Genomic DNA, 25,896 nt, shown 5'->3' on the forward strand with positions numbered 1-25,896 from the left:
TGTGCATAATCGCCAGAATCGTTTCCATCACATTTTCAAAAATAGCAGATCTATAAGCTCACAACGACATACCACGTAGTACCTTGTAGATCAGCTATTTCCACAATTTCTTGTAATGTAAATAATAGCTAATATGTCTCTCTAATCAACACTGGCATCCTATCTCACCTGCTCCGTGGCACTGGAAGGAAAGACGGATATTCAAGGTTATTCACATAAAATAAATGGATGCCGTCGCTTATTTTTGTTTTACTGTCGCAGTAAAGCTGGAACTAACCCGGGTGGTGTGTTTTTATAAGAAATATCTGATACGTTTATGAGGAAGAATAATCATGTAATAGTATAGCGTCTGAGACAGGAAGTATTCAGTGCCAATGCCAACTTCTCCACAGCGTTTATTAGAGTAAGTGCTATTTATAGGTTAGAAACAAAAAGTGTTTTATTAAAAGGTTAAAGAACTATATTCTGATAGTAATCCTTGCCATAGAGCAGGGATCTTCAACGTTTTTACATTTTTTTACATTGCACATTGATTATTATTAAAAAATACACTGACCACTTCAGCTCTATACATATTTTGTCCATTTGAAAATAGCAGATCTGCAAGCTCACAATGCGTCGCGCTGCGACGCATTGTGAGCTTGTAGATCGGCTATTTTCAAAAGATTTTTGATACATTTTGAACTTGTGAAATGGGACATGGGAGTACTTTTACTTTTGTTACCAATACTTTTGTACTTTTACTCAAGTACATTTTTAATTCCGGACTTTTACTTGTAACAGAGTATGTTTACATTGTAGTATTCATACTTTTACTTAAGTACAAAATGTGAGTACTTCTTCCACGAACACAGGTTTTTTTTTCCTGAAAAGTAACAGCTTTAGACATGCTGTACAAGGTGTTTCCATCCGAACAGAGACGTTGTATTACTAGGCTGGCTTGCGAGGCTACACAGTCCTTGCATTATGACATTGACTTTGTATGGCAGGGTTTGTTGACAGTACAGTGCAACACTGTGTGGGAAAACTAATTGCTGCCTGTCTGTAATAATAACGGCACACGTACTGCGGGACCTTGGAGAAACTTTGAAGGTGCGCTTGTATCTCCAACCATAAAAAAACTGTGGAAGGTTGGCCCATTACATGGTTTAATAGTCAACACTTTGATCTTTTAAAATAGTAATACTAATAATAAATATATGGTAGATCGGCTATTTTCACAAGAAAGTATGTCATACATAAAAAACAACTACTCTCAAAAAAGCATTTCATGTTATTGTTTAAAAATTGCACATGTCTGAATTAACAGGGTCATGTTTTGTACAATGCAATTTAAATGTAAACTGTAATGAGTGGGGTTTGAACCGGGGACCTTCGGCACATGAGGCTCACACTCTACTGATCAAGCTATTCAATCCACAGCCTCAGACAGTGAGAAAGGAGAATCCAACAAAACAAAAGGGCGAATGAAGTATGTCATACATTGAAAAAAACTACTTTCAAATAAGCATTTCCTGTTATCTTTAACAATTGCACATGTATTCATTGATACAGTCATGTTGTGTGCAATGCAATTATAATGAAGTCTACATGAGGTGGGATTCGAACCAGCAACCCCGCGGTTTCAAGGCAGATGATTAAGACATTGGACCAACAGACCTGAACTGGTGAAAAGGGAGTTCACACAGATGACACACTTCCACGCAAATTGCTCAGAAATCCTGGGTTTAAATGTTTTTCAAACTGCTCAAAATTGCAGACAATCTAAGGGCGGAGCTTACTGGTCAAAGTGATAGATGTGTTCCTCATCAGTCAAGGCACATGTGTAAGCAGGTTTAATGGCTGTCGGCCAAACGAGGCATGACTTTTGCCTGTTTAAAGTTTGCATTTTCAAAAAATTGCTATAGCGCCCCCCTTTGACCAATTGGAGTAAGATTGGTTTCAGTGATACTTGGAATGACCCTCTACATTATTGCAAAGTTTCAAACAAATGTGAGTCTGCATGTATGTGTTAGGGGCACATGAATAATAAAACTGCAATATTCATTGGCTTATAAAAGCTTAACGTTTTCACTTATGGAAAATCCGCTTGCTCACGTTTGTCGGCATAGGTCCAAAGTTCATGTGTAAAAAGTTTCGTGCAGATTGCTCAAAGATCCCAGAAAGCTATAGATTTGTACTGTTTTTCATATAATTCAAAATGGTGGGAGATCTAAAGGTCAGAGGTCAAAAGTTTCATGGCTGTATAGGTCAAACAGGGCATGATTTGTACCTGTTCAAAGTTGGCATGTGTGAAAACCCGTTTATTTACCTATTTTGGACGAAAATGACTGGGGAAAAAAATCAAAAACCGGAAACGGAATCCAGGCCATGAAACCGGATGCAGATGTCCGTGAAGTAAGTGGAACTCGAGAATAACATTGAATATTAAGCAGCATAGCGCAATCAGAGATTAAACAATGAACGCGCGTCCAGCGCGTCCAGCGCGTCGACGGCCAACTGGACAAAGTAGCACTTGACGCGTTATCGCGTCGTCCGCAGTCAAAGAGTTAATAATATTAATAATATTAATAATATTAATAATATTAATAATAATATTAATACATTAATGACTCTGTCTCATCAGAGGCCATCAAATCAAACCTCCAACAATAAAACCACTGAACTTTACAACGTGATGTCTAAATTACAATCTCTAAAAACGACCCTATAAAATATTATTTATCTGGTGATGACTTGTACAATGGCTATATTACGATCTATAAAACACATTTAACCCATTAACACCGGGAAAGCATCGGTGCAATTTTTTATTTTAGCGTTGGCTACATAAAAATAGCAGATACACAAGCTTACATTTCTTTCTTTAGGGGGCGGTCCCTGACACAAAGAAATGTCAGATGGGGGTCCGCGGCCATATATGTTATATATATATATATATATATATATATATATATATATATATATATATATATAAATGTGGGGGTCCTTTGAGAACTACTGATTTACAGCTCTTAATGTGTAATTCCAGATTTAAGACTGACCCATTATGAATAAGCAGCAGTGTTTCATGGGAACAAATATGTGATAGTGATTGAAAGTGTGCACAGACAAATCCTCAGTGTTATTTTATCCATTCGTAACTCTGAGAGTGTTATTTTGTACACTCTCAGAGTTACATGAACAGGGGGGTTTATTTGACTGTGTGTGTGTGTGTGTGTGTGTGTGTGTGTGTGTGTGTGTGTGTGTGTGTGTGTGTGTGTGTGTGTGTGTGTGTGTGTGTGTGTGTGTGTGTGTGTGTGTGGGGGGGTGGGGGGGGGGGGTTTGGAAGTCAAGGTGAGAGGTGCTCAGGAGACTATTCAAAGGCCGGATGCTCAGTGTGCACAACAACACCAGAGAAGAATGCATGGATAGATGGATGGATGAGTGTGTGGGTGTGTGGCATCTGCAAACACCAGATAGACAGAGAGACAGACAGAGCAAGAAAGAAAATGAGAGAGAAAGAGCATGAGCAAGAGAATGACTATTAGCTCCCAGTATGCACTTAGCATTTGATGTGAATGTGTGAATATCCAAAATATATGCATGTTTGGCACATAATGCAAATAAGGGCATGTGTGCGTGTATGTGCGTGTTTGTGCGTGCGTGTGCGTACGCGCGCATGTGTGTGTGTGTGTGTGTGTGTGTGTGTGTGTGTGTGCGTACGCGTGCGTGCGTGCGTGCGTGCGTGTGTGTGTGTGTGCGTGCGTGCGTGCGTGCGTGCGTGCGTGCGTGCGTGCGTGCGTGCGTGCGTGCGTGCGTGCGTGCGTGTGTGTACTCACGCTTGTCCAGCAGGGCGGTCAGCAGGGCGTCTATGTGAGGCTTCAGTTCTTCCTCCACCAGCTCTGTGCTCACACTGATGGCCTCCAGAGCCTCACTCAGAGAGTCTGACACACACACACACACACACACACGCACACGCACACGCACACGCACACGCACACGCACACACACACACACACACAGTAAATATACATGTACATACAGTCAGTGTTGGAAAGTAACTAAAGTAATATGTAACTTAAAGTAATATTATTACTTTTTCCCAGTAACTAGTAACGTAACTAATTACTTTCACGTTTTGAGTAATATTATTACCTTAACTTTTTTTCAAAAAGTAATTTATTACTTTTTGAAAGTTTGAAAGAAGTTGTTCAAAGATTGTGTCTCATGATGAGTCATTATCTGTTTGAGCCCAGGTGTTTGAATTTGAATATTTTTTTAGGCAAAAAATACATGAAATACATTTAAAATACTTCCAAAAAAGTCCTTGCGGTCTTGTTTCCATTGAGGTTCTTAGTATTCAATTCATAGTCAAATGGTTTTCATTTAGTCTGTAAGTTATGAATTCATACACAGTAAAAGTCTTAGTGTTAATATAATTGAAATGAGTGTACAAATAGAACCAAATGGACCCGTCATGTGTACAGAACACTTTTCAGAGTTAAATCAACAATGAGGATTTTACAATGTAGGCTGCAGAAAAGAGAAAAAAACTGCTAATGTTGAAAATGCAAAGTCAGACTTTTGGGGAGAAAGGATGCAATTACTGGGGGCGAGAAAAAAAAAAGTAACTAAGTAATAAGTAACTAGTTACTTTTGGCAGGGAGTAATAAGTAAAGTAACTACATTACTTTTTAAACAAGTAATATGTAATAAGTAACATATTACTATGTTGTAGTAACTATTCCAACACTGTATACAGTATATGCTCACACTGAGAGCCTCCAGCGCTTCAACTCAGAGTCTGCTATAAAAAGCACACACAACCACAAATATAGGCTATTATGTTACAGTTCATGTGGGAAATCAGTAAGATCGAGAAAGGAGCGCTCGTTTTCAGGAGCTAACGCGGTAGTGCCGGCGTCACGGCCCCCTCAACCGGACCATCTCGTGCCCTCAGTCAAGACTGCCAATTAAAAAAACAAAACCTTCTAGTACTTTTTAAATTAATAGTGTTTTATATATATATATATATATATACACATTTGGGAGGTCCTTGATATGAAAAGGTTTGAGAACCACTGCTTTAGTTAGATGACATATCACAATCTTGATACGATATAACAGAAGACACACAAGAATAACACAACTTGAACTAGAAAACGACACACAAACTACAATCTAGCAACTGAAAGCACACACAACCAGAGTCTTTATAGTCTGAGCTACGTAGCCTTTTACTTCCCATATCTGTGTGACGTAGGTGGCCGTCCCTTTAAGAGACCGGAAGCAGGTTGGAGTCTGTTCATTCCAATGGTAGAAGAGAACGTGAACAACACAGGTTCAGACCCATTCTTTAGCTCCATGGTCACTGAACTAAATATTGGACCCGTCATTCTTCACAAGCCACACAATCTTCCCAACATTCTGACACTAAAATGTCTGAGACAAATCAGGAGAAAATCTACTTTATTGTCGACCTTTCTCTGTCCCAGCAACACACTCTTGCAAAATCTAGCACCAGTAAACGTTTGCGAGATCTGCTGTCAGACGGCGCCCACTTAGGAGAAAGTATACAGTAGCTCAGGGGTCTTCAACAACAAGGACCCCCACTGTATAAAATTGTGTTGCAGATTCAACTTTTTCATAGACTTTCATAGGTAGCTTCATAGACTTGTTTGACAGCACTATCATCAGTGTTGGATTCATGTTAATGTGTATTTTCAAATTTAACCACTTACACCGTCAATACTTCACCTTTCACTCTGTACTTGGTCTGCACTTTTTTCCCTCTATACCAAACATCTTTGCCGAAAATAGTGGATTCAGAAGCTCACAGAGCTTGTAGATCTGCTATTTTTGGTTAATGCTCTACTCAGAACAGGGTTGCTAGGGTTCATGTGGTTAACGTAAAAAAAAAATCCTATCACACAAAGATTTAGCGGCCACCCTGTAGTAACTCTGAGGACCCCCTTGGGGTCCCGGACCCCCTGTTGAAGACCCCTGCAGTAGCTAATGGGGAACCTAACAAACAAATAAATAAGAAAACAAACAAACAAACAAACAAACAGATAAATAACCCTTCTCAGCATGTGCTCTGCAGGGATTTAGCTTTTTCTTCGATGCAATGCACCAAAAATAGATTTTGCCATGAACGCTGAGTGCAGTGGCATTCAGGAGCCCTGGCATTACCTGTAGTCCAGAGACTGTAGCAGCTTCACCGTAGCTACTGTTGCTGTCGGTCCAATTACAGGCGCTCAGTGTTTATACCTTTATATACTGCTATGACCAGCAGGTGAACTCACTAAGTACAGTTAGTATAGGAGTGAGTGGTGGAAAGTAACTAAGTAGATGTACTTAAGTACTGTACTTAAGTACAATTTTGAGGTGTTTCTACTTTATTTGAGTATTTCCAACTTCCAATACTTTTACTTCTACTCCACTACATCTCAGAGGCAAATATTGTACTTTTTACTCCACTACACTATTATTATAAAACAAAAAACATACGTTAACCACTTCAGCCCTATATACATTTCGGCCATTTGAAAATAGCCGATCTACAAGCTCACAATGCGTCGCATCTATTTTCAAACGATTTTTATACATTTGAAAACTTGAAATGGGATATTCTGCATAATGAGTACTTTTACTTTTGGTACTTTAAGTACATTTTGATGTCTATACTTTTGTACTTTGTTCCAAGTAAAAGTCCGGAATTCAAAATGGTCTTGAGTATTTCTATATTGCAGTAGTGTTACTTTTACTTAAGTAAAAAATGTGAGTACTTTAACCACCACTGGTAGGAGTAGACGATTGATTTGTTACTGAATGTGCTGGGTTATGGATGGATGGATGTACGTACATACTGTACTGTACTGTACTGTACTGTACTGTACTGTACTGTACTGTACTGTACTGTACTGTACTGTACTGTACTGTACTGTACTGTACTGTACTGGTTATGGATGTATATGTACCCACTACACTGTATGACTGGCTGCTTAGAAAACTTCAGAGCACAGGAGTCAGCAATACAGTTTCTTAAACCCTGTATAATTAGTTGACTGCAGTCCCCTAGGGCAGTGGTTTTCAACCTTTTTCATGCCAAGGACCCCTAAATAGATATACATTTGGCCGTGATATCCGACATATCTAACTAACCTATCTAAGTCTGACATTACCAACTCCATATTCGGGCGTGGTTGATCTAGAGCTCCATGTATGGAGCCGGCAGAAACATCTAGTTCTGACATCATGCAATATAAAACTCCATATATATGGACATATATATGCTAACTTATCATGACATCAGTGAGATGTCCCGAGCATCCAATCAAGCACTATATAAAGGGTACAGTGAGCTCAGATGCAAGCACTATTTACTCGACTATCTCCAACCAAAGAGACTCCATCACCTTCCGTGCGAGTCAGGATATCTGGATCATCCGATCCCTGTATAATCATCAGGGTTAAACATCTCGGTCAAGTTCTTGACCGGACACCACTGCGGCGGGTCCTAGACTCGGACAACCAGTCCCTTTGAGTAGAATTTTATAGTAGTGGTTTCATTTGCAATAAGCGAACACCCAACAGGGTTCACACACTTCAACAAGAAACCATTTTCAGAGTTTACTTTTTAAGTGACTAACAATGGCCGACAAAGTCTCTGAATACACAATCCGACTCCAGGAACAAGAGCGACAAATCCTGTGTCTCTCCGCGGCGGTCCAGGAGTGTCTGTCCCAGGAGCCATCGTCCCCCCGGCTGGACGAACTGAAAGACGAGAACGCTCGTCTGAAATACAGACTCAACATCCTGAAGAGGAGCCTTCAGGAGGAGGAGAGGAGGAGCGTTACGTTTATGGTGAACATTAACCAGCAGCTGGTGGAGATCTTTGGCCAGGCCATCAGGGCAGCATATCCAGAGCTGGACAACCCTACTGTGTCTGTCACACCCAACACGCAGGCCAAGTTTGGAGACTACCAGTGTAACAGCGCCATGGCCCTCGCCAAGATGCTGGAGACCAGTGTGAATCCCAGAGATATCGCTGAGAGAATCGTGCAGATCCTTCCCGACAACGAGCTCATCCATGAGACAGAGATAGCAGGCCCAGGGTTCATAAACGTCCATCTGAAGAGGACATTTGTGTCCAAACTGCTCTCCGGCCTGCTGGTCAACGGAGTCAAGCCACCTCCACTGGCCTCCAGGAAGAAGGTAGTGGTAGATTTCTCATCTCCCAACATCGCCAAAGAGATGCACGTGGGTCACCTCCGCTCCACCATCATAGGAGACAGCATGTGTCGCCTGTTTGAGTTCCTGGGTTATGAGGTCCTCAGGTTGAACCACGTTGGAGACTGGGGGACTCAGTTTGGAATGCTCATTGCTCACCTACAGGACAACTTCCCAAACTACCTGTCCGTCAGTCCTGACATAGGGGACCTGCAAGCATTCTACAAGGAGTCAAAGAAGCGTTTTGATGCAGACGAGGACTTTAAGAAGAGAGCGTATCAGTGTGTCGTCGACCTGCAGAGCAAGAAGGGCGAATTAATCAAAGCCTGGAACCTTATATGTGATGTATCCAGGAAGGAGTTCCAGAAGGTGTATGACTGTCTGGACATTCAGCTCATTGAGAGAGGAGAGTCTTTCTACCAGGACCTGATGACTGATGTGGTCAAAGAGTTTGAAGACAAAGGGCTCGTGACGGTTGATGATGGTCGTAAGGTCGTGTTTCCTCCGCGTCAGTCCATTCCTCTGACTGTGGTGAAGACAGACGGCGGTTACACATATGATACCTCAGACCTGGCCGCGCTCAAACAGCGAATCTGTGAGGAAAAGGCGGACATCATCATCTACGTCACAGACAGCGGACAGGCTACCCACTTCTTGGTCGAGTTTGCAGCTGCTCAGATGATCGGCTGGTACGACCCTCAGGTTACCAGGGTGGAACACGCAGGGTTTGGAGTGGTGCTGGGAGAGGACAGGAAGAAGTTCAAGACTCGTTCTGGAGAGACAGTGAGGCTGATGGACCTGCTGGAGGAAGGGCTGAAGAGGTCCATGGACAAACTGAAAGAGAATGGACGAGATAAGGTGCTGACCGTCGATGAGCTGCACAAGGCTCAGCGCTCCGTGGCCTTTGGTTGCATCAAATACGCAGACCTGTCACAGAACAGAGTGAACGACTACGTGTTCTCCTTTGAGAAGATGCTGGACGACCGAGGAAACACGGCGGCGTACCTTCTGTATGCGTTCACGCGCATCATGTCCATAGGTCGTCTGGCCGGCCTGAATGAGGCCACCCTGAGGGAGGCGATAGTGAGCACAGAGGTTCGGTTGGACCACGAGAAGGAGTTGAAGCTGGGGAAATGCATCCTGCGCTTCCCCGAGATCCTGCACAGGATCCTGGACGACCTACTGCTCCACACGCTGTGTGACTATATGTATGAACTGGCAACCACCTTCACTGAGTTCTACGAGAAATGCTACTGCGTGGAGAAGGACAGAATGACGGGCGAGGTGGTGAAGGTCAACATGTCGAGGATACTGCTGTGTGAGGCGACAGCAGCTGTCATGGCCAAAGGCTTCCATATCCTGGGCATCAACCCCGTAGACAAGATGTGATGTCATGGGGACACGTGGCAGTGCCACAACTAGGCCTGTCGTAATTATTATTATATAATAATCACCTGATCGCAATTATTTGAGATAATCCCAATTATATTTGCTTAATCGTCGTAATCGTTTTCCACATTTTTTAACATTTTCAAAACGATAGTGGAAACATTAGATGTACAAGCTCACAATGTGTCGCAACGCGATAAGTGAGCTATTTCCACTACTTAAAAATAATGTTGAAAGTGTAATGCAATACAAAATGTCATTCACTTCCTCGCAACAACATCTGGCTTTCAGCTGAAGTTTAACTGTCAAAGCTGTCTTTGACATCACAGACAGTCTAAAGTGAATCTCTGAACTGCATTCCTTTACTTAGAAGACACACCAGAGCATCTATAAGTGTTCTGACCTTTGGAAGTAATTGCTGCCACACCTTTTGATCCAAACACAGAGAGAGGTGCAGGGAAATCCTTTCATGTTACAATCTACTCCCGACCAAAGGTGTAACATCCAAACAGACTCACAGAGCTCAAACTACGTTGTGATTGATTTCCACGAACATGGGAGCTACAGGAGAGGTGGATTTCAGCAGCCTTACTCGGGTTTGCGCCTAGAACCTCCAGTGGTGGGATCTGAGCCCTGAACAGATCCAGCTGATGTCTGACGAGCTCATTGCCAAGACCAAGAAGGTGTATGATGCCGTGGGTTCCCTGAACCTGGACAGTGTCACCTAGGCATGGCTGTCCACGTTTGGCATGGGTGGGCAACTTTGATGATGGAGAGGACCACTATATTTCCACACTCACTCCAGAGGGCCACTATGCATATACTGTCGGGCCATTCTATGTCACACAAAAGTAGCAAAAATAGCAAGATCTACAAGCTCAAAACGCGCCGCAGTGCGACATGTTTTGAGCTTGTAGATCTGCTATTTTTTTTTTGGAATTCAGATTTCTTTATTGCTATTTTTGAATTGGAATCCTGAAAAGTAAATTTTTTATTTAATTGTCTCCGCCAGGCCGAAAGGCATGGCGAGAGAGTATGTTTTGCCCCCTGTCCGTCCGTCCGTGTGTCCGTCCTTGTGTCCGTCCGTGTGTCTGTCCGTCCGTGTGTCCGTCATTCTGTCTGTGGACAGCTAATCTCCGGCACCGTTGGCTTGCTCGCAGTGAAACTGTGCACACACACTCCCTGGATGCCACAGCAGAACCTCTGCCCCAAATTTTTCACATGGGCCTTTTATAGCGCCACCAGGAGTACCCTTTTTTGACAGTACTCCTACAGATTTTGTCCAAAAATCCCGCAAATTGGTACACAGTATCTCTATAGTCATTAAACGAAACGGGTCTTTCAGATTTTCCATATTCCATCCTGATTGGCTAAAAATGGCTTCCAAAGTTTGCAGGAGTGCTCCGTTTTGAACAAAATGCCTGAAATCATGAACACAGCATGCAATTTCCTTGCAATTTTGCACACATATTTCCACTATGCCGAGGAAGAAATGCTACTTGAACATTTTCAAATCAGCCCCATGGTGGCGCTATAACAGGCCGATTCATGTTTTTACCTATAACTGCACCGATCTGTGTAAAACTTTGTAAGCGCACTCCCTAGAGGTCAAGGAAAAACCTTTGCCCTACATTTTTCACATCTGCCTTTTATAGCACCACCAAGAGGCCGACTTATGTAAAACACATCTTTTCATATTACTTCTTCCGATTTTATCCAAATTTCAAGCAAATCAGTACACATGATCTCTATAGTCATGTGATCAAGACGGATGTGTTTGATTTTTCATATTCCATCATGATTGGCTAAGATTGACATCTAAAGTTTGCAGTAGTGGCTTGTTTTTAACAGAATGCCGCAAATCATGAACGCAGCGTCCGATTACGGTCAAACTTTGCACGCACATTCACACTATGTTGAGGATCAAATATCACCCAAAACACATTGGCCTATTATAGCGCCACCAGGAGGCCACAATAACCTACCTGACCTGGCGGAAACCTGTGCTCCGAGGAGCACTTTTTCTAGTTTCAAATGCATTTAGTTATACTTATGTTAACTTTATGAACTTAAATACAAATACATTGGACATAAAAAAGACAATAGAATTTTAATACTAGTCATTAAGCTACTACTAATATAGTAGTAGTAATTAAAGCGGGTCATCTTTGCAATTGTAACAGCTGAAATCAATAATATATCAGTATTCCGATATTAACCTGCGGGCCGCATTAAGTGAAGGTGGGGGCCGCATGTGGCCCCCGGGCCACCAGCTGCCCATGTATGACGTTTGGGGACAATATCGACCAATAAGAACAGGGAGTAAAGCTAAGTAACTCTAATGAAGGTCGGATAAGGATTTTCAACCGATTGAAGTGCTGTACTTTTAACATCTGACAGATCTAACATCACAAAAAGCGGGGTTATTCACTACGGTCTGAGCGACCATTCCATTATTTTTTGCACAAGAAAGATCCAGAGGTCAGCACCTGGTTGTCATAAACAAATCAAGGTCAGATCTTTGAGAAACTACATTAGTGAGGCACTTTCAAGTTCACTTGGAAACTTAGATTTGTCGCCTGTTTTTAATTGTTCAACAGCAGATAACACATCGGATTGTTTTAAGTCCATATGTTCTTACCAGTAGTTGATAAACGTGCCCCTAAAGAAATTAGGAGTAAAACCAGAACTGAACCCTGGATAAACTCAGATATTTTAATGAACTTAGAAAAAAAAATGCAGGAACGCAGTCAACCGTTTAGTAAGGAAAGGTAAAACATTTTTTTTTAACAGCAAAATAACAGAAAACAAAAATAACCCCAAAGAGTTAAGGAAATCGTTAAATCAGCTCGGATGCAAAAACAAACTCAAGACAAAAACATACAACCTAAATCTGGATATCGAAGGAAACATATGACAAAACTGAAGTAGCAAACGGTTTAAATATTTTGTTCATACAACATACAACATAGCCGAACATCTGATAAAACAAAGTTACCTAGTCACTCAGGGTGTTATGGTGAAAGTCATGTAACTTCATTCTATCAAATGAAAGGTGTTCAGGAAGATGCCTTTTCTTTGAAAGAGGTAACAAATGAAGATGTTCTGCAAAACCTCAAAGCCCTAAATCCATCCAAAGCTATTGGCCATGACAACATCCCCTCCAGATTTCTAAGAGATTCAGCTGAGGTCATCTCTCCCTCAATAAACCATATAATAAATCTATCGATAAAGCAAGGTAAAGTTCCTCAGGTTAGTAACCCCTCTCTACAAAAAGGGAAGAAGCTAGATCCGAGCAACTATCGCCCTGTGTCCATACTCTGTGCAATATCTAAGATAATAGAAAGAGTTAAACAGAATTACTAATCATCCCAAAATCTATACAGTTCCAATTTCAATCAGGTTTTAGAAAATCACATTCAACAGACACATATATTAAAACAATTAGCATCTAGTTATCAGACAACAAATTGTCTCTGCATCTTGGGAAAACAGAGTCAATTCTGTTTGGGTCAAATGTTAAATTAAAGAGGTAAAAATAGTGGTAGGAGACACTGTAATTATAGCTAAAGATTAAATTATGTATTTGGGTTGGATTTTAGATGAATAATGAATGGCTCTAAGAGTCATCTCTATGGATCCACATCATGGTGTAATGGTATCCCTATGATTCTAAAATGAAATTGCAACCTCCCAAAACAAACTAGTTAGGTTGATCCACAAGCTCCACCCCAGAACTCATCTCCTCCCGACTCATTTTAGTACCCTTGGTTGGCTTAGAGTGAAACAGAGAGTGTTGTTCATGAAAATGTGCATGGTTCACAGGATTGTAATGAATAAGGCACCCAAGTATTTAAGCAAATACTTTTCAAGGATTTGTGATGTGCATAGATACTCCACTAGGGCTAGCGCCACAAATTTCGTTCCACAAAAAGACATTTTGATACCAATACCTTTGTACTTTCACTCAAGCACATTTTTAATTCCGGACTTTTACTTGCAACAGAGTATTTCTACATTGCAGTATTGATACTTTTACTTAAGTAAAATATTTCCACGACTGGCAGAGTGTGGGTGTTGTTACGGGTACGTACTGTAGGTCATATGCTGAAGAAACACACCACAGTAAACAATTGAGTCTGGAGGCTGCTGGAGAAATACCGAAGGCGTCAGCAAACAAAACTATACTCGCTGTGCTCAAACAGCTGCCTATGTTTACACTGCCATGTTTGCAACATGCTATGATGTTTCACCTGAACATGAGACTATATATGCACAAACATCTAAATATATGTTCTGTCTGTTACTGTTCTATCACCGTACCTTACTGTATATACTGTAGGCCTATCTTTTACTATATCTGCTGCTATATTAACCTCATGTATGCTTACAATTTTTCTTTATCCAGAGCGACTTACAGTAAGCAAGGTAAACACATACATAGAATGCAGAGAGACAGTGGAGTGCCTCAGTGAACTAGGATCACAGGTAAACCAAGAACCAAGAACCTGGTTCTCAACCAGTGGTCCTTGAGGGGGTTCCAGGTGGTCCCCAGCTAAATGATGGAGAGTTGGAAACCAAATGGACCCTTATAGATCTTTAACTCTTGAGAGCGTAAAATGAAACCAAATGGACCCGTAAAGTAAAGGTCCATTTGGTTTCATTTTACGCTCTCAAGTTAAATTATTGTTAAACATCTGCATTACTTAATTTACAAGAAGTCTACACAATTAGAGAATGTAGAATTATTGTTATTTTGATCAACGTTTGCCTGTTATCTCTCCTATGGTGCCAACATCAATATACAGCATGGAATTGTGGACAGTCTCATCAAATGGTGGTCCGTGGCTCAAATGATGAAAAAAATGCCGAATAAATAATGGACCCTTGATATGAAAAGGGTTGAAAACCACTGCTCTAAACCACTGGTTTTCAAACGTTTTTGGCTCAGGTCACCCCTGTAAAAAAAAAAAGACGTTTTCATCCACGGCACCCCTGAATGACAATTGTTACTTTATAGCACCTTACATCGATGTCATATTACGGTATAGTAAATCATTCCTCCTAAGATACAGTGTGTCACGAGGAAAACTTGAGAGAATATCAGTTTCCATTAGGACAGATTGAAAATAACTTTATACAGGACGTTTAACCGCTTGATTCTGCGGCGCCCCTGGACTTGAATCGCGGCACCCATTTTGAGAAACCCTAGTCTAAACAATGTACTATTAAAAAAAATCAGCACATTGAAACTATATAGAAACTATAGGATACGAGGTAAACAATTAACCTAGCATCTAAATAACATGCTATCTAAATGACATTTGTACCTTTTGCATAAGTCTGCATCGTCATCAAGGCGAGGTCAAGTGTATCGTATATCTGTTACTATATCTGCTGCTATTTTAACCGCATGCATATATATCTGTCACTACTGTACATCTGCTGCTACTTTAACCCTATGTTTTGATTGATTGATTGATTGATTGATTGATTGATTGATTGATTGATTGATTGATTGATTGATTGATTGATTGATTGATTGAATACTTTATTAGTCGAACAAATGTAAACAGCCTGAAGGTACAGTAAAACATTTAGGCCACAATGATAACACGAAAAAGTCCGGGGGACTTGTTTCTATTGTGGTACTATGTATTCAATTAATCAATTCATTCATTAATCAACAGAGCATAGAATATGAACACATCAATACATGTAACTAATCAAAACAAAAACTAAATTGACTGACTATAAGACCAAACCACCCGATTTATAGATTATTCCAGTATGAGGGGATAGCTCTAGTGTTGTCACATAAAAAAACAGGGCATTTCAGTGCATTGCACAGCTGTGTGTGTGTGTGTGTGTGTGTGTGTGTGTGTGTGTGTGTGTGTGTGTGTGTGTGTGTGTGTGTGTGTGTGTGTGTGTGTGTGTGTGTGTGTGTCAGCGTCACCGAGACATCTGGAGGTGTGTCACCATCATGACATTGCCATGGCGACGTTCAATTGGACCTCCACATGGCTGTCAGCATGACACTGTGACGTTGTGACGCTCACAGCATCTGTGGTGTCTGCCCTGAACATCAGTATACTGTCTGTCTGTCTGTCTGTCTGTCTGTCTGTCTGCCCTGAACATCAGTATCTATACTGTCTGTCTGCCCTGAACATCAGTATCTATACTGTCTGTCTGTCTGTCTGTCTGTCTGTCTGTCTGTCTGTCTGTCTGTCTGTCTGTCTGTCTGTCTGTCTGTCTGTCTGTCTGTCTGTCTGTCTGTCTGTCTGCCCTGAACATCAGTATCTATACTGTCTGTCTGCCCTGAACATCAGTATCTATACTGTCTGTCTGCCCTGAACATCAGTATCTATACTGTCTGTCTGTCTGCCCTGAACATCAGTATCTATACTGTCTGTCTGTCTGTCTGCCCTGAACATCAGTATCTATACTGTCTGTCTGCCCTGAACATCAGTATCTATACTGTCTGTCTGTCCTGAACATCAGTATCTATACTGTCTGTCTGCCCTGAACATCAGTATACTGTCTGTCTGCCCTGAACATCTGTATCTATACTGTCTGTCTGCCCTGAACATCAGTATCTATACTGTCTGTCTGTCCTGAACATCAGTATCTATACGGTCTGTCCTTCTGTCTGTCTGTCTATCTGTCTGTCTGTCTGTCTGTCTGTCTGTCTGTCTGTCTGTCTGTCTGTCTGTCTGTCTGTCTGTCTGTCTGCCCTGAACATCATTATCTATACTGTCTGTCTGTCTTCATGTGATTATCTTCATCAGGGCCGTCATTTGGGCTCTCATCGGATGGCCACCGCCCCCATACTGTTCACATAATGTATATTTTCCCATCTCTGAACATGTTTTTGTGGATTAATCTGATGGGTGGCAAAAATAAATTACCACTTAAGCTCCATTTACTGAAATGGCTTAATTGGTAACTTATTTTTGACACCCCCTATTTTTTCTGAAATGACGCCTCTGATCTGCATGCTACAATAAATGCATACCGTATATTTCCAAATATATATAAAATACGTATTAAACGCCCCCCCCCCCCCCCTTCCCCCCAAAAAAATAAAGCCCCACCCCCCTAAAGAAACGGCAGGGCTATTATTTGCAGGGGGTGATTATTAGCATTTCTTCAGCCTAATTTGGGTCCACCCGGGCTATTATTTGCAGTTTCTTAAGCCTAATAGGAACTGTAACCAAATAATGGCCCGGTGCAGGCCGGTGCTAAAATAAATAAAATCCCGCTGCAAATAACCACCTGGTTCCTTTTAAACGCCCGGGGGTCCAAATCAATTTTGCGTATTAAACGCCCGGGCTACTATTTGCAGATATACAGGTGTGCTGCTAAATGACAGACAGACAGAGCCATTTACACACACTCACTCACACACACACGCTGTGCGCAGAAAGAACAGCGGAACGTACAGTATAATCACATCAGCTAATCCCTGGTAAGCAGAATGAAAATAGCAGACTGCAGGCTAATACACACCTTAATCTAATTATTTTACCACTCTTCTCATTGTGTGTGTGCGTGTGCGTGTGCATGTGCGTGTGCGTGTGCGTGTGCGTGTGCGCGTGCGCGTGTGCGTGTGCGTGTGCGTGCGCGCGTGTGTGTCCATATATATGTCCATTTATGTCCATTTATATAAGCCAGCAATTCCCAACCGGTGAGCAGTGAACACTTTCCGAGATTTTTAAGTGGGCCCTGATGCAGAAATGGGCTTTGGGAACCACTGATATAAACAAGCATTTTTCTTTCCATCTATCTCTCCGTCTCTTCTCTTCTCCAAATGAGAGCAGAGTTTAGACACAACCAACCAGTCACGACACACAAGGATTACAGCTTCATTATGCACCTTCCTTCCTCTCTCTCTCTCTCTCTCTCTCTCTCTCTCTCTCTCTCTCTCTCTCTCTCTCTCTCTCTCTCTCTCTCTCTCTCTCTCTCTCTCTGTCACTCTCTCTCTCTCTGTCACTCTCTCTTCCTTTCTTGTGCCATCTGTCCTTGTGCATCTGCTGGCTGTATACAGCACAAACCCACTGCCTAACACATTAATAAGACTATATCTATCTATCTACTGTATATCTATCTCCATCCATCCACCCATCCATCCATCCATCCATCCATCCATCTGTCTATCTATTTATCTATCTATATTTCTATCTATCTATATTTCTATCTATCTATATTTCTATCTATCTATATTTCTATCTACTGTGTCTGGTTCTTCTCTCCACTCATTCAAACAGATCACAGCCCCCTGTAAGATGTGTTTTGTTTGCTGTGTCTTTATGGAAGAGCAGAGTCACACTGACCTCTAGTTTGAAGCAACAGTGCAGCTCACCTATAGATCATGGTACACAATGTACACAATGTACACAATGTACACAATGTCACCTATATAACATTATACACACTTTCACCTGTTCCCAAATTGCACATATGAAGGACGTTGAGTGATTGCACTCCCTAACTTTTAACCAGTGTTGGGCAATATTACTTAGGAGAGTAATATGTTACTTATTACTTATTACTCCTTTGAAAAGTAATAATATTCTATTACTTATTAATTGGAATCAAGAGTAATATATTACGTATTACTTTATATTACTTCCCCCACGCTGATGAGGGCAGTTCACATGGACACAACGCGGCGGTCGCATACGGGTCATGCGCTACGTCATAGCTGTGCTCAGGCTGCGTGCTAAAAAGAACTGATCTGCAAGCTAAATAGCAGCTCTGTTGACGTAGGTTGATAGATTGTAGATCTGCTCTATTTTTGCATGATGCGACAACTTGCCTCTACGAGAGACGGAGAGAGTACATATTAAAGGAATGAATGAGCAAAAATAAATGACGCACGTCATCAGTAACGAGTAACAAGGCCGTTTTTGTCAGAGTAATATGGTATAATATTACTGTTTTGGCAGAATAATACCTTACTTTACTCGTTACTGGGAAAAGTAATAATATTACAGTAATATATTATTATTAATTCGTTACTGCCTAACACTGCTTTTAACACAACCAGAATCATGGCTGAACAGAGTTTATTGACAGAAGGTTGCTCATAACATGACAACTATGGATTTTCTTTTTTTTAAACAAAGACTCGACAAGCTGTCCGTACAGCTGCGATATTGGTGAGTTTATTGTTGTTTAATACAATCAGATGGGACTTTTCAGTTTGATGAATGGGCTGACGATGGTACAGGGTGTTGCCACTTAAGATGCAGATAGCGTCTAAGTCACTGTTTCCCAAACAGTGGGTCGGGACCCATGTTTGGGTCGTGGACCAATTTTTATGGGTCGCAACTAAATGTCTCCTTTTTATTATTTCCTACATAAAATAAAATAAATCAAAATATTTAAAAACGTTTAAACAAACAAAATCACAACTTTTCATAAATTAAAAACAATTCCAACATGTTTCAAAACTATGAATACATCTAATAATCAAGTTTAAAAAGTAGGGAAAATAGCAGATCTACAAGCTTGCAACGTGGCACGACACACAGCATTGTGAGCTTGTAGATCTGCTATTTTCACTAGTTTGGGTCAATGTGAAGCCTTTTGAATAAAAATAAATTCAAATAAGGGACACACGGCCAGTGGTGGAAAGTAACCAAGTACTTACTTAAGTACTGTACTTAAGTACAATTCTGAGTTATTTGTACTTTACTTGAGTATTTCCAATTTCCAATACTTTTACTTCTACTCCACTACATCTCGGTCCCAAATATTGTACTTTTACTCCACTACATTTATTTGAAAACTTTAGTTACTAGTTACTACAACAACAACTTCAGCCCTATATACATTCTGGCCATTTGAAAATAGTAGATCTACAAGATCACATGTGTCGCATCTGCAATTTTCAAAAGATTTGTATACATTTGAAAACTTGAAATGGGGCATTCTGCATAATGAGTACTTTAACTTTTGGTACTTTAAGTACATTTTGATGCCAATACTTTTGTACTTTTACTCAAGTGCATTTTGAATTCCGGAATTTTTACTTACTAACAGAGTATTTCTATATTGCAGTATCGATACTTTTACTTAAGTAAACATTTTGAGTACTTTTTCCACCACTGGACACGGCCAGGCGTCCCTTATTTCCAAGAAAAATAAGGGACGCCCAAAAAAAGATAAAATCTCATTGTATATATGTTCAGTTTTTGTATATTATACCCACTTGAACCCCAGCATGTCACGCCCAGGGGAGCTCACACACCTGTGCCCACTTCCACACCTGTGCCTGCTTCCACTGAGTAGCCGAGGTTATTTAAGGCCTCACTCTTGCCACTATATTCTCTGCCTGCTGATCAGACCAGTGTTACTCTAGCCTAGCTCGCTCAAAACCCAGTACTCGGAAGTCGGAACCTGTATTCTCTGCCTGTTTTGACCCCTGCCTGTATTTAGATTTACCCCGTCCTAACCCTTCTGTACGTCAGCCTACTAGGACGGATAACCTGTGTTTGGATTTGGATCGGACCCACAGATGCCACGCTGACTGATCTCTCAGGACTCCAACCCACGCTTCCCCTTTTGACTACTCTCTGCCTGGCCCCTTTTGATTTTGATTTTTAACAGAGTAAAGCAGTCCAAGTACAGAGACAACTCAGGTCCAGTGTACTAAGTCTAGAGGGTTGAAATGGTTAACAACCTGTATTATAGCATAAAATATAAGATCTGTTTGAACATGTAAGATGTGTGTCATTGATTGATTCCCCAAAAATAAGGAACAAAGTGTGGCCCTTATCAGTTCAATACGGGACACGTCTTTTAGTTTCCAAATAGGGGACGATTCCTTATGTCAAGAGACGGTGGGAAACCCTACTTAGATGTAACTGTCTTCAAAATGCAAGCACACTCTGAAGACAAAAGGTTCTCATGTTCCAAAAAACTGGTATTTTGGTCATTGAGAACGCAGAAGGAGGCGCTTTTCGCGCCTCCGCCCAAGTGGAGCTTACTATGAAACCCTGCTCGGCTTGTGTGTCCTGTGTGTCTGTGTGCAGTGTGCACTGCCTGTGTGCAGCCGCGCCCCCATGTGACTCACACTCTCATTGGCTGCTGACAGATCTCAGAGTGGAGCTTACTATGAAACCAACCCGATCGCCCCCCAAACACGGTGAAATAGCACGGATTGACAAACGGCAATTCCGTGCATAGATGACTAGGAACTCCGAAACTCGGTGCATAGGAGAACCCCCATTAACTTCAATACGAGGCGGAGGCAGTCACGTGACTTTCTCTCTACGCTCTCCCCATCACGGTGAAATAACACAGATTACAAGTCTGTAAATACACAATATTTTCGAGCTGCGTTCGCTTCCCGCGTTTGCCCGTCTTACTTGTTATAATGAAGTGTGTTTTGGTTCAAATACAAGCTTTTTTCCCCACAAAGGTGCATTCATAGCAGTGGTGTAAAGTAACTAAGTACAGTTACTCAAGTACTGCACTTAAGTACAATTTTGAGGTATTTTTTACTTTACTGGAGTGCTTCCAATTTTCATTGCTTTTACTTCTACTCCACTACACCTCAGAGGCAAATATTATATTTTTACTCCACTCCAATTATTAGAAAACTTTAGTTACTAGTTACTTTTCAGATATACATTGTGATATTATGAAACATACATTAACCACTTTAGCCCTGTTTTATACATAGGCTATATGAAAATAGCCGATCTACAAGCTCACAGCGCTATTTTCAAATATTTTAGTACTTTTACTTTTGGTACTTTAAGTACATTGTGATGCCAATACTTTTGTACTTTTAGTCAAGTAAATTTTGAATTCTGGACTTTTACTTGTAGTATTGGTATTTGAGTACTTTTTCCACCACAAATCTTTGGTCATAATAATGAAGTGTTTTTGGTTCAAATTCAAGCCTTTTTGTTCCACAAAGGTGCATTCATAGCATCTAGAAGTCAGAGATTAAGGTTTACAGAGTTATATACAGTATGAGGTCATTTACAGCCAAACAACAGTGGACACTTTATGGCCCTAAAATCAGAGTATCAGGGGTATGGAAGGCCGGCATGAATATGTTTAGTTTGTGCGTGTGTGCACGTGTGAAAGCGTGCATGCATGTACGTGTGTGCGTGTGTGAATGTGTCCATGCTCCCAAAACTTAAAAAAGGCATGAGTGTTGCCATAGTATTCAGTCACAAGTTCACAACACACAAAACGTTCTTGTTTTCAGGTTTAGGACTAAACAGGAGTGTGTGTGTGTGTGTGTGTGTGTGTGTGTGTGTGTGTGTGTGTGTGTGTGTGTGTGTGTGTGTGTGTGTGTGTGTGTGTGTGTGTGTGTGTGTGTGTGTGTGTGTGTGTGTGTGTGTGTGTACTAGATGTGTTGTGTTGTGTTGTGTTGTGTTGTGTTGTGTTGTGTTGTGTTGTGTTGTGTTGTTAGGTGTGTAGTATACTGTATGTTCAGGTGTAATAGATGTGGTGTTGTCCGGTGTGTAGATGTTGTGCATATGACAGTATGCAGAACATCTACACCCCGGACAATTAGGTGCTGTGTTGTGCAGCAGATTTCTGCCTGCGGTGATTAACTGCAGGCCGATTCGACAAATGCCTTCTAAATCAGGAACTCTCACACTTTCAAGATTTTTTCAAAAATGTTCAAAAATATCAGATGTACAAGCTCGCTGTGAGCTTGTATAGTTGCTATTATTGAATAGCCACCGCAAAAATCTAAAATGACACGGATGCTTTCCTGATTTTAAGAGGCAACACATCCAACACCCTTTCAGTGGACAGACTACTCTCATCATCTGGTGGGCCTCTTCCTTACTTCCTTCACCGGTGTGACCAATGATGCTAATAGGCTCTATGCACAGCAGCCATATTGGAAAGACATTGGGCCGCTTCTTGCTTCCTTCACATGTGTTATCAACGATGCTAATTAAGGTTGTGTTCCAAACAGGATGCTGATATTGTGCATGTTGGCTCACCGTAAACACTCTGCTACACCAGTGGGTCTCAAAAGGTCCAGGGACCATCATGGTTCCATGAGGGGATTCCAAATGGCCCCTTACGGTTATGTAACTCTGAGAGTGTACAAATGGAAACAAATGGACCCTTACGGGTCCATTTGCTTCCATTTGTACACTCTCAGAGTTATGGAGGCCCTTTAAATTGAAATGTTTGAGAACCACTGTGCTGAATGGAACAGAACCTTAATTACTATGATTGGTAACACTTGTGAAGGAATTAAGGAAGCATCCCAATTTCTTTCCAATATGGCTGCTGTGCACAGAGCCTATTAAAGGGATAGTGCACCCCAAAAAAAAAAATCCATTAATTAGTCACCCTGTGGAGACTTTGAATTCAAGGATATTCTTTTGTTTTTTTCGCATTCCTAAGCCAGAGGAGACACAAAGGAGTCTTTGTGTCTCCTAACGGAACCGCTGCTGGTCATCAAATTATTGGATTAGGAATGCGACAAAATCTAAAAAATATTCATGAATTCAAGTCTCCATGGGGTGACTCATCGATAGAAAAAAAGTCATTTTGGGGGTGAACTATCCCTTTAAGGTTTGTGTTCCATTCTGGTCAAACAGAGTCAGTGTTCTGATATTGTGCGTGTTGGCTCACTGGAAACACTCTGCTACACCAGTGGGTCTCAAAGTGTGGTCCAGGCAGGGACCCAAGTGGTTCCATGAGGGGGGTTCCAAATGGCCCCTTACGGGTGTGTAACTCTGAGAGTGAACAAATGGAACCAAATGGAACAGAGCCTTAATTATTTACTATAATTTGTAAGACCTGTGAAGGAAGTAAGGAAGAGGCCCAATTTCTTTCCAATACAGCTGCAGTGCATAGAGAGCCTATTTACAATGTACAATGTAGGCGTTTAGCAGACACTCTTATGCAGAGTGACTTACAGTAAGCAAGGTAAACACATGCACGAAATAGCAGTGTAGTTGTCTCAGTAAACTACCATCACAGGTAAACCTAGCATAGCCTAGCATCAGTCTAAACCAGTGGTTTTCAGCCCTTTTCATATCAAGGTCCATTATTTATTCAACATTTGAGCCACAGACCACCATTTGATGAGATTTAGACTCTCAGACCCAAGACTTAGAATGTTTTGTTATCGTTGGATACGATTTTGTCCACAATTCCATGCTGTATTGATGTGGTACCATTAGGAGAGATAACAGGCAAACGTTGATCAAAATAACAATTATTTAATTAAGCAATGCAGATGGTTAACAATAATTTAACTCTTGAGAGCGTAAGATTGGTTACTAACTCTCCATCATATAGCTGGGGACCAACTGGAACCCCCTCAAGGACCACTGGTGGTCCCCGGACCACTGGTTGAGAACCACTGGTCTAAACTCTCTCTCTCTCTCTCTCTCTCTCTCTCTCTCTCTCTCTCTCTCTCTCTCTCTCTCTCTTGCTGAACTGCATCCGTCATCACCTCGACCTTATCCACAATAGTCACACACACACACACACACACACACACACACACACACACACACACACACACACACACACACACACACACACACACACACACACACACACACAAACACATTAGCTTAACCTAGGTCGGTAACATACACATACTGACATACAGATATATAGTTATAGTGACAGATAAGATGTGCAGTAGGCTACTAGAACACACAGTTGCACAAGTCTTGCAGTGTCCACCCATACACACACCGTGTGTGTGTGTGTGTGTGTGTGTGTGTGTGTGTGTGTGTGTGTGTGTGTGTGTGTGTGTGTGTGTGTGTGTGTGTGTGTGTGTGTGTGTGTGTGTGTGGCAGAGATTAGCAGGATGTATCTTGCTACTCACCCGTATCTGCCATGGCTGCAGCTTGACACGGACTCTCTCTCCTCCTCGTCTCCCTGCGCCTGATACCGAGCTGTGCGCGCGCGCGTGTGTGTGCTTGCGTGCGTGCGTGCGTGGCTTAGTAATGAGCGAGGAGCTCCCCTCCCTTCTCCGGCCAACCGTGATCCAGCTCTCTGCCTCAGTCAGCTGAGCAGCCTGCTCTCTCTCTCTCTCTCTCTCTCTCTCTCTCTCTCTCTCTCTCTCTCTCTCTCTCTCTCTCTCTCTCTCTCTCTCAGCTCAGCTCAGACCACGCCTGTGTTCTCTCCCCTTTCTCTCTCTCTATCTCTCTCTCTCTCTGCTCATCTGTCCTCGCTTGCGGGGTCTTTCCTCTCCCTCTCTCTCTATCACTCGCTCTCCGTTCCCATTTAGCTCGCCTTTTGTCAGTTTTGTCCGTGTAGCTCTCTCTCTCTCTCTCTCTCTCTCTCTCTCTCTCTCTCTCCTCTCTCTCTCTACGCGGCTCTGTATCTGATGTGGCTGGATATTCTTCTCATTGAAATTCTCTCTCCCCCACGTTAAGACACCTCACCCTCTCCCTCTCTATCTCTCTGTCCGTCCCTCCCTCCCTCCCTCCCTCTCTCGTGTGTGTGTGTGTGTGTGTGTGTGTGTGTGTGTGTGTGTGTCTCTCTCGCTCTCGCTCTCTCTCTCTCTCTCTCTCTCTCTCTCTCTCTCTCTCTCTCGCTGTCCATGGTGCTGACACGTGGCTTTCCCCTGGGTCTTGGCTCTTGGCTCTCTCTCTCTCTCTTTCTAATTCGCTGTAAATCCTAAATCTCTTCAAATCTCATCAGGCCACTATGCTACTTTGCTAGGGTCATGGCTCAGGCTTGAGGACAGAGTAGTACAGCAACTTGCAATGGGCCTGGCCCTGGTCTACAAGATACACTACACTAGCCGAGTAGCCGTACACTGTAGCCTACCGGTAGTTCTCCTGCTATGCCCCGCACAGTCGTAAAGGAGTGTAAATCCCTACTCTCCTTCAAAACCGCTCTAAAAGAGCACTTACAGGTGGCTGCAATTCCCCCCATTTACTCAAGTACATTTTTAATTCCGGACTTTTACTTGTAACAGAGTATTTGTACAATGCAGTGTTGATACTTTTACTTAAGTACGAAATGTAAGAAATGTCTCCACCACTGGCTGAAAGGCGTGTCATTGTGGAACTAACATCAAGTAGCTATTTATCGGTTGGATCACATGGTATCCTAATGAGAGAACAGCACCATCTGCTGGGTGACTGCAATAAGTGCAAAAGTAAATCTTTATTCAACTGCACAGAAGATGAATGGGCCATTTTACTGGTTGATTGATCATGTGTATAACCTCCCACACACACGCATCCCCATAACTATAAACTATTAAAGAGCACAAGCCTATTAGTCTTGACATTGACCGATTGTTCATAATTTATAATTGGTCAGTGG

General features: G+C 41.8%; 2 protein-coding genes across 2 annotated transcripts in view; one reads left to right on the forward strand and one right to left on the reverse strand.

Annotated features, from left to right (window-relative positions):
• LOC308100723 (rap1 GTPase-GDP dissociation stimulator 1-B) overlaps window positions 1-24,615 on the reverse strand; it is a 64,547-nt gene extending 39,932 nt beyond the window's left edge. Inside the window, exons 1-2 of the mRNA XM_080449795.1 lie at window positions 24,443-24,615; window positions 3,822-3,926 (exon numbers count right to left, since the gene is read on the reverse strand). Coding sequence (XP_080305921.1) covers window positions 3,822-3,926; window positions 24,443-24,455 — 118 coding nt within the window. The 5' untranslated portion in view covers window positions 24,456-24,615. The remainder of the gene's footprint in view (window positions 1-3,821; window positions 3,927-24,442) is intronic.
• Window positions 7,636-9,603, forward strand: LOC308101141 (arginine--tRNA ligase, cytoplasmic-like; the record flags this gene model as incomplete). Its single annotated transcript, XM_080450502.1, has 1 exon — window positions 7,636-9,603. One exon carries the CDS (start codon window positions 7,636-7,638, stop codon window positions 9,601-9,603), a length of 1,968 nt encoding a protein of 655 aa, XP_080306628.1.
• Window positions 24,616-25,896: the final 1,281 nt, after the last annotated feature.

Source organism: Gymnoscopelus braueri (genome assembly GCF_963280865.1).
Source record: "Gymnoscopelus braueri genome assembly, chromosome: 14".
Classification (NCBI taxonomy): domain Eukaryota; kingdom Metazoa; phylum Chordata; class Actinopteri; order Myctophiformes; family Myctophidae; genus Gymnoscopelus; species Gymnoscopelus braueri.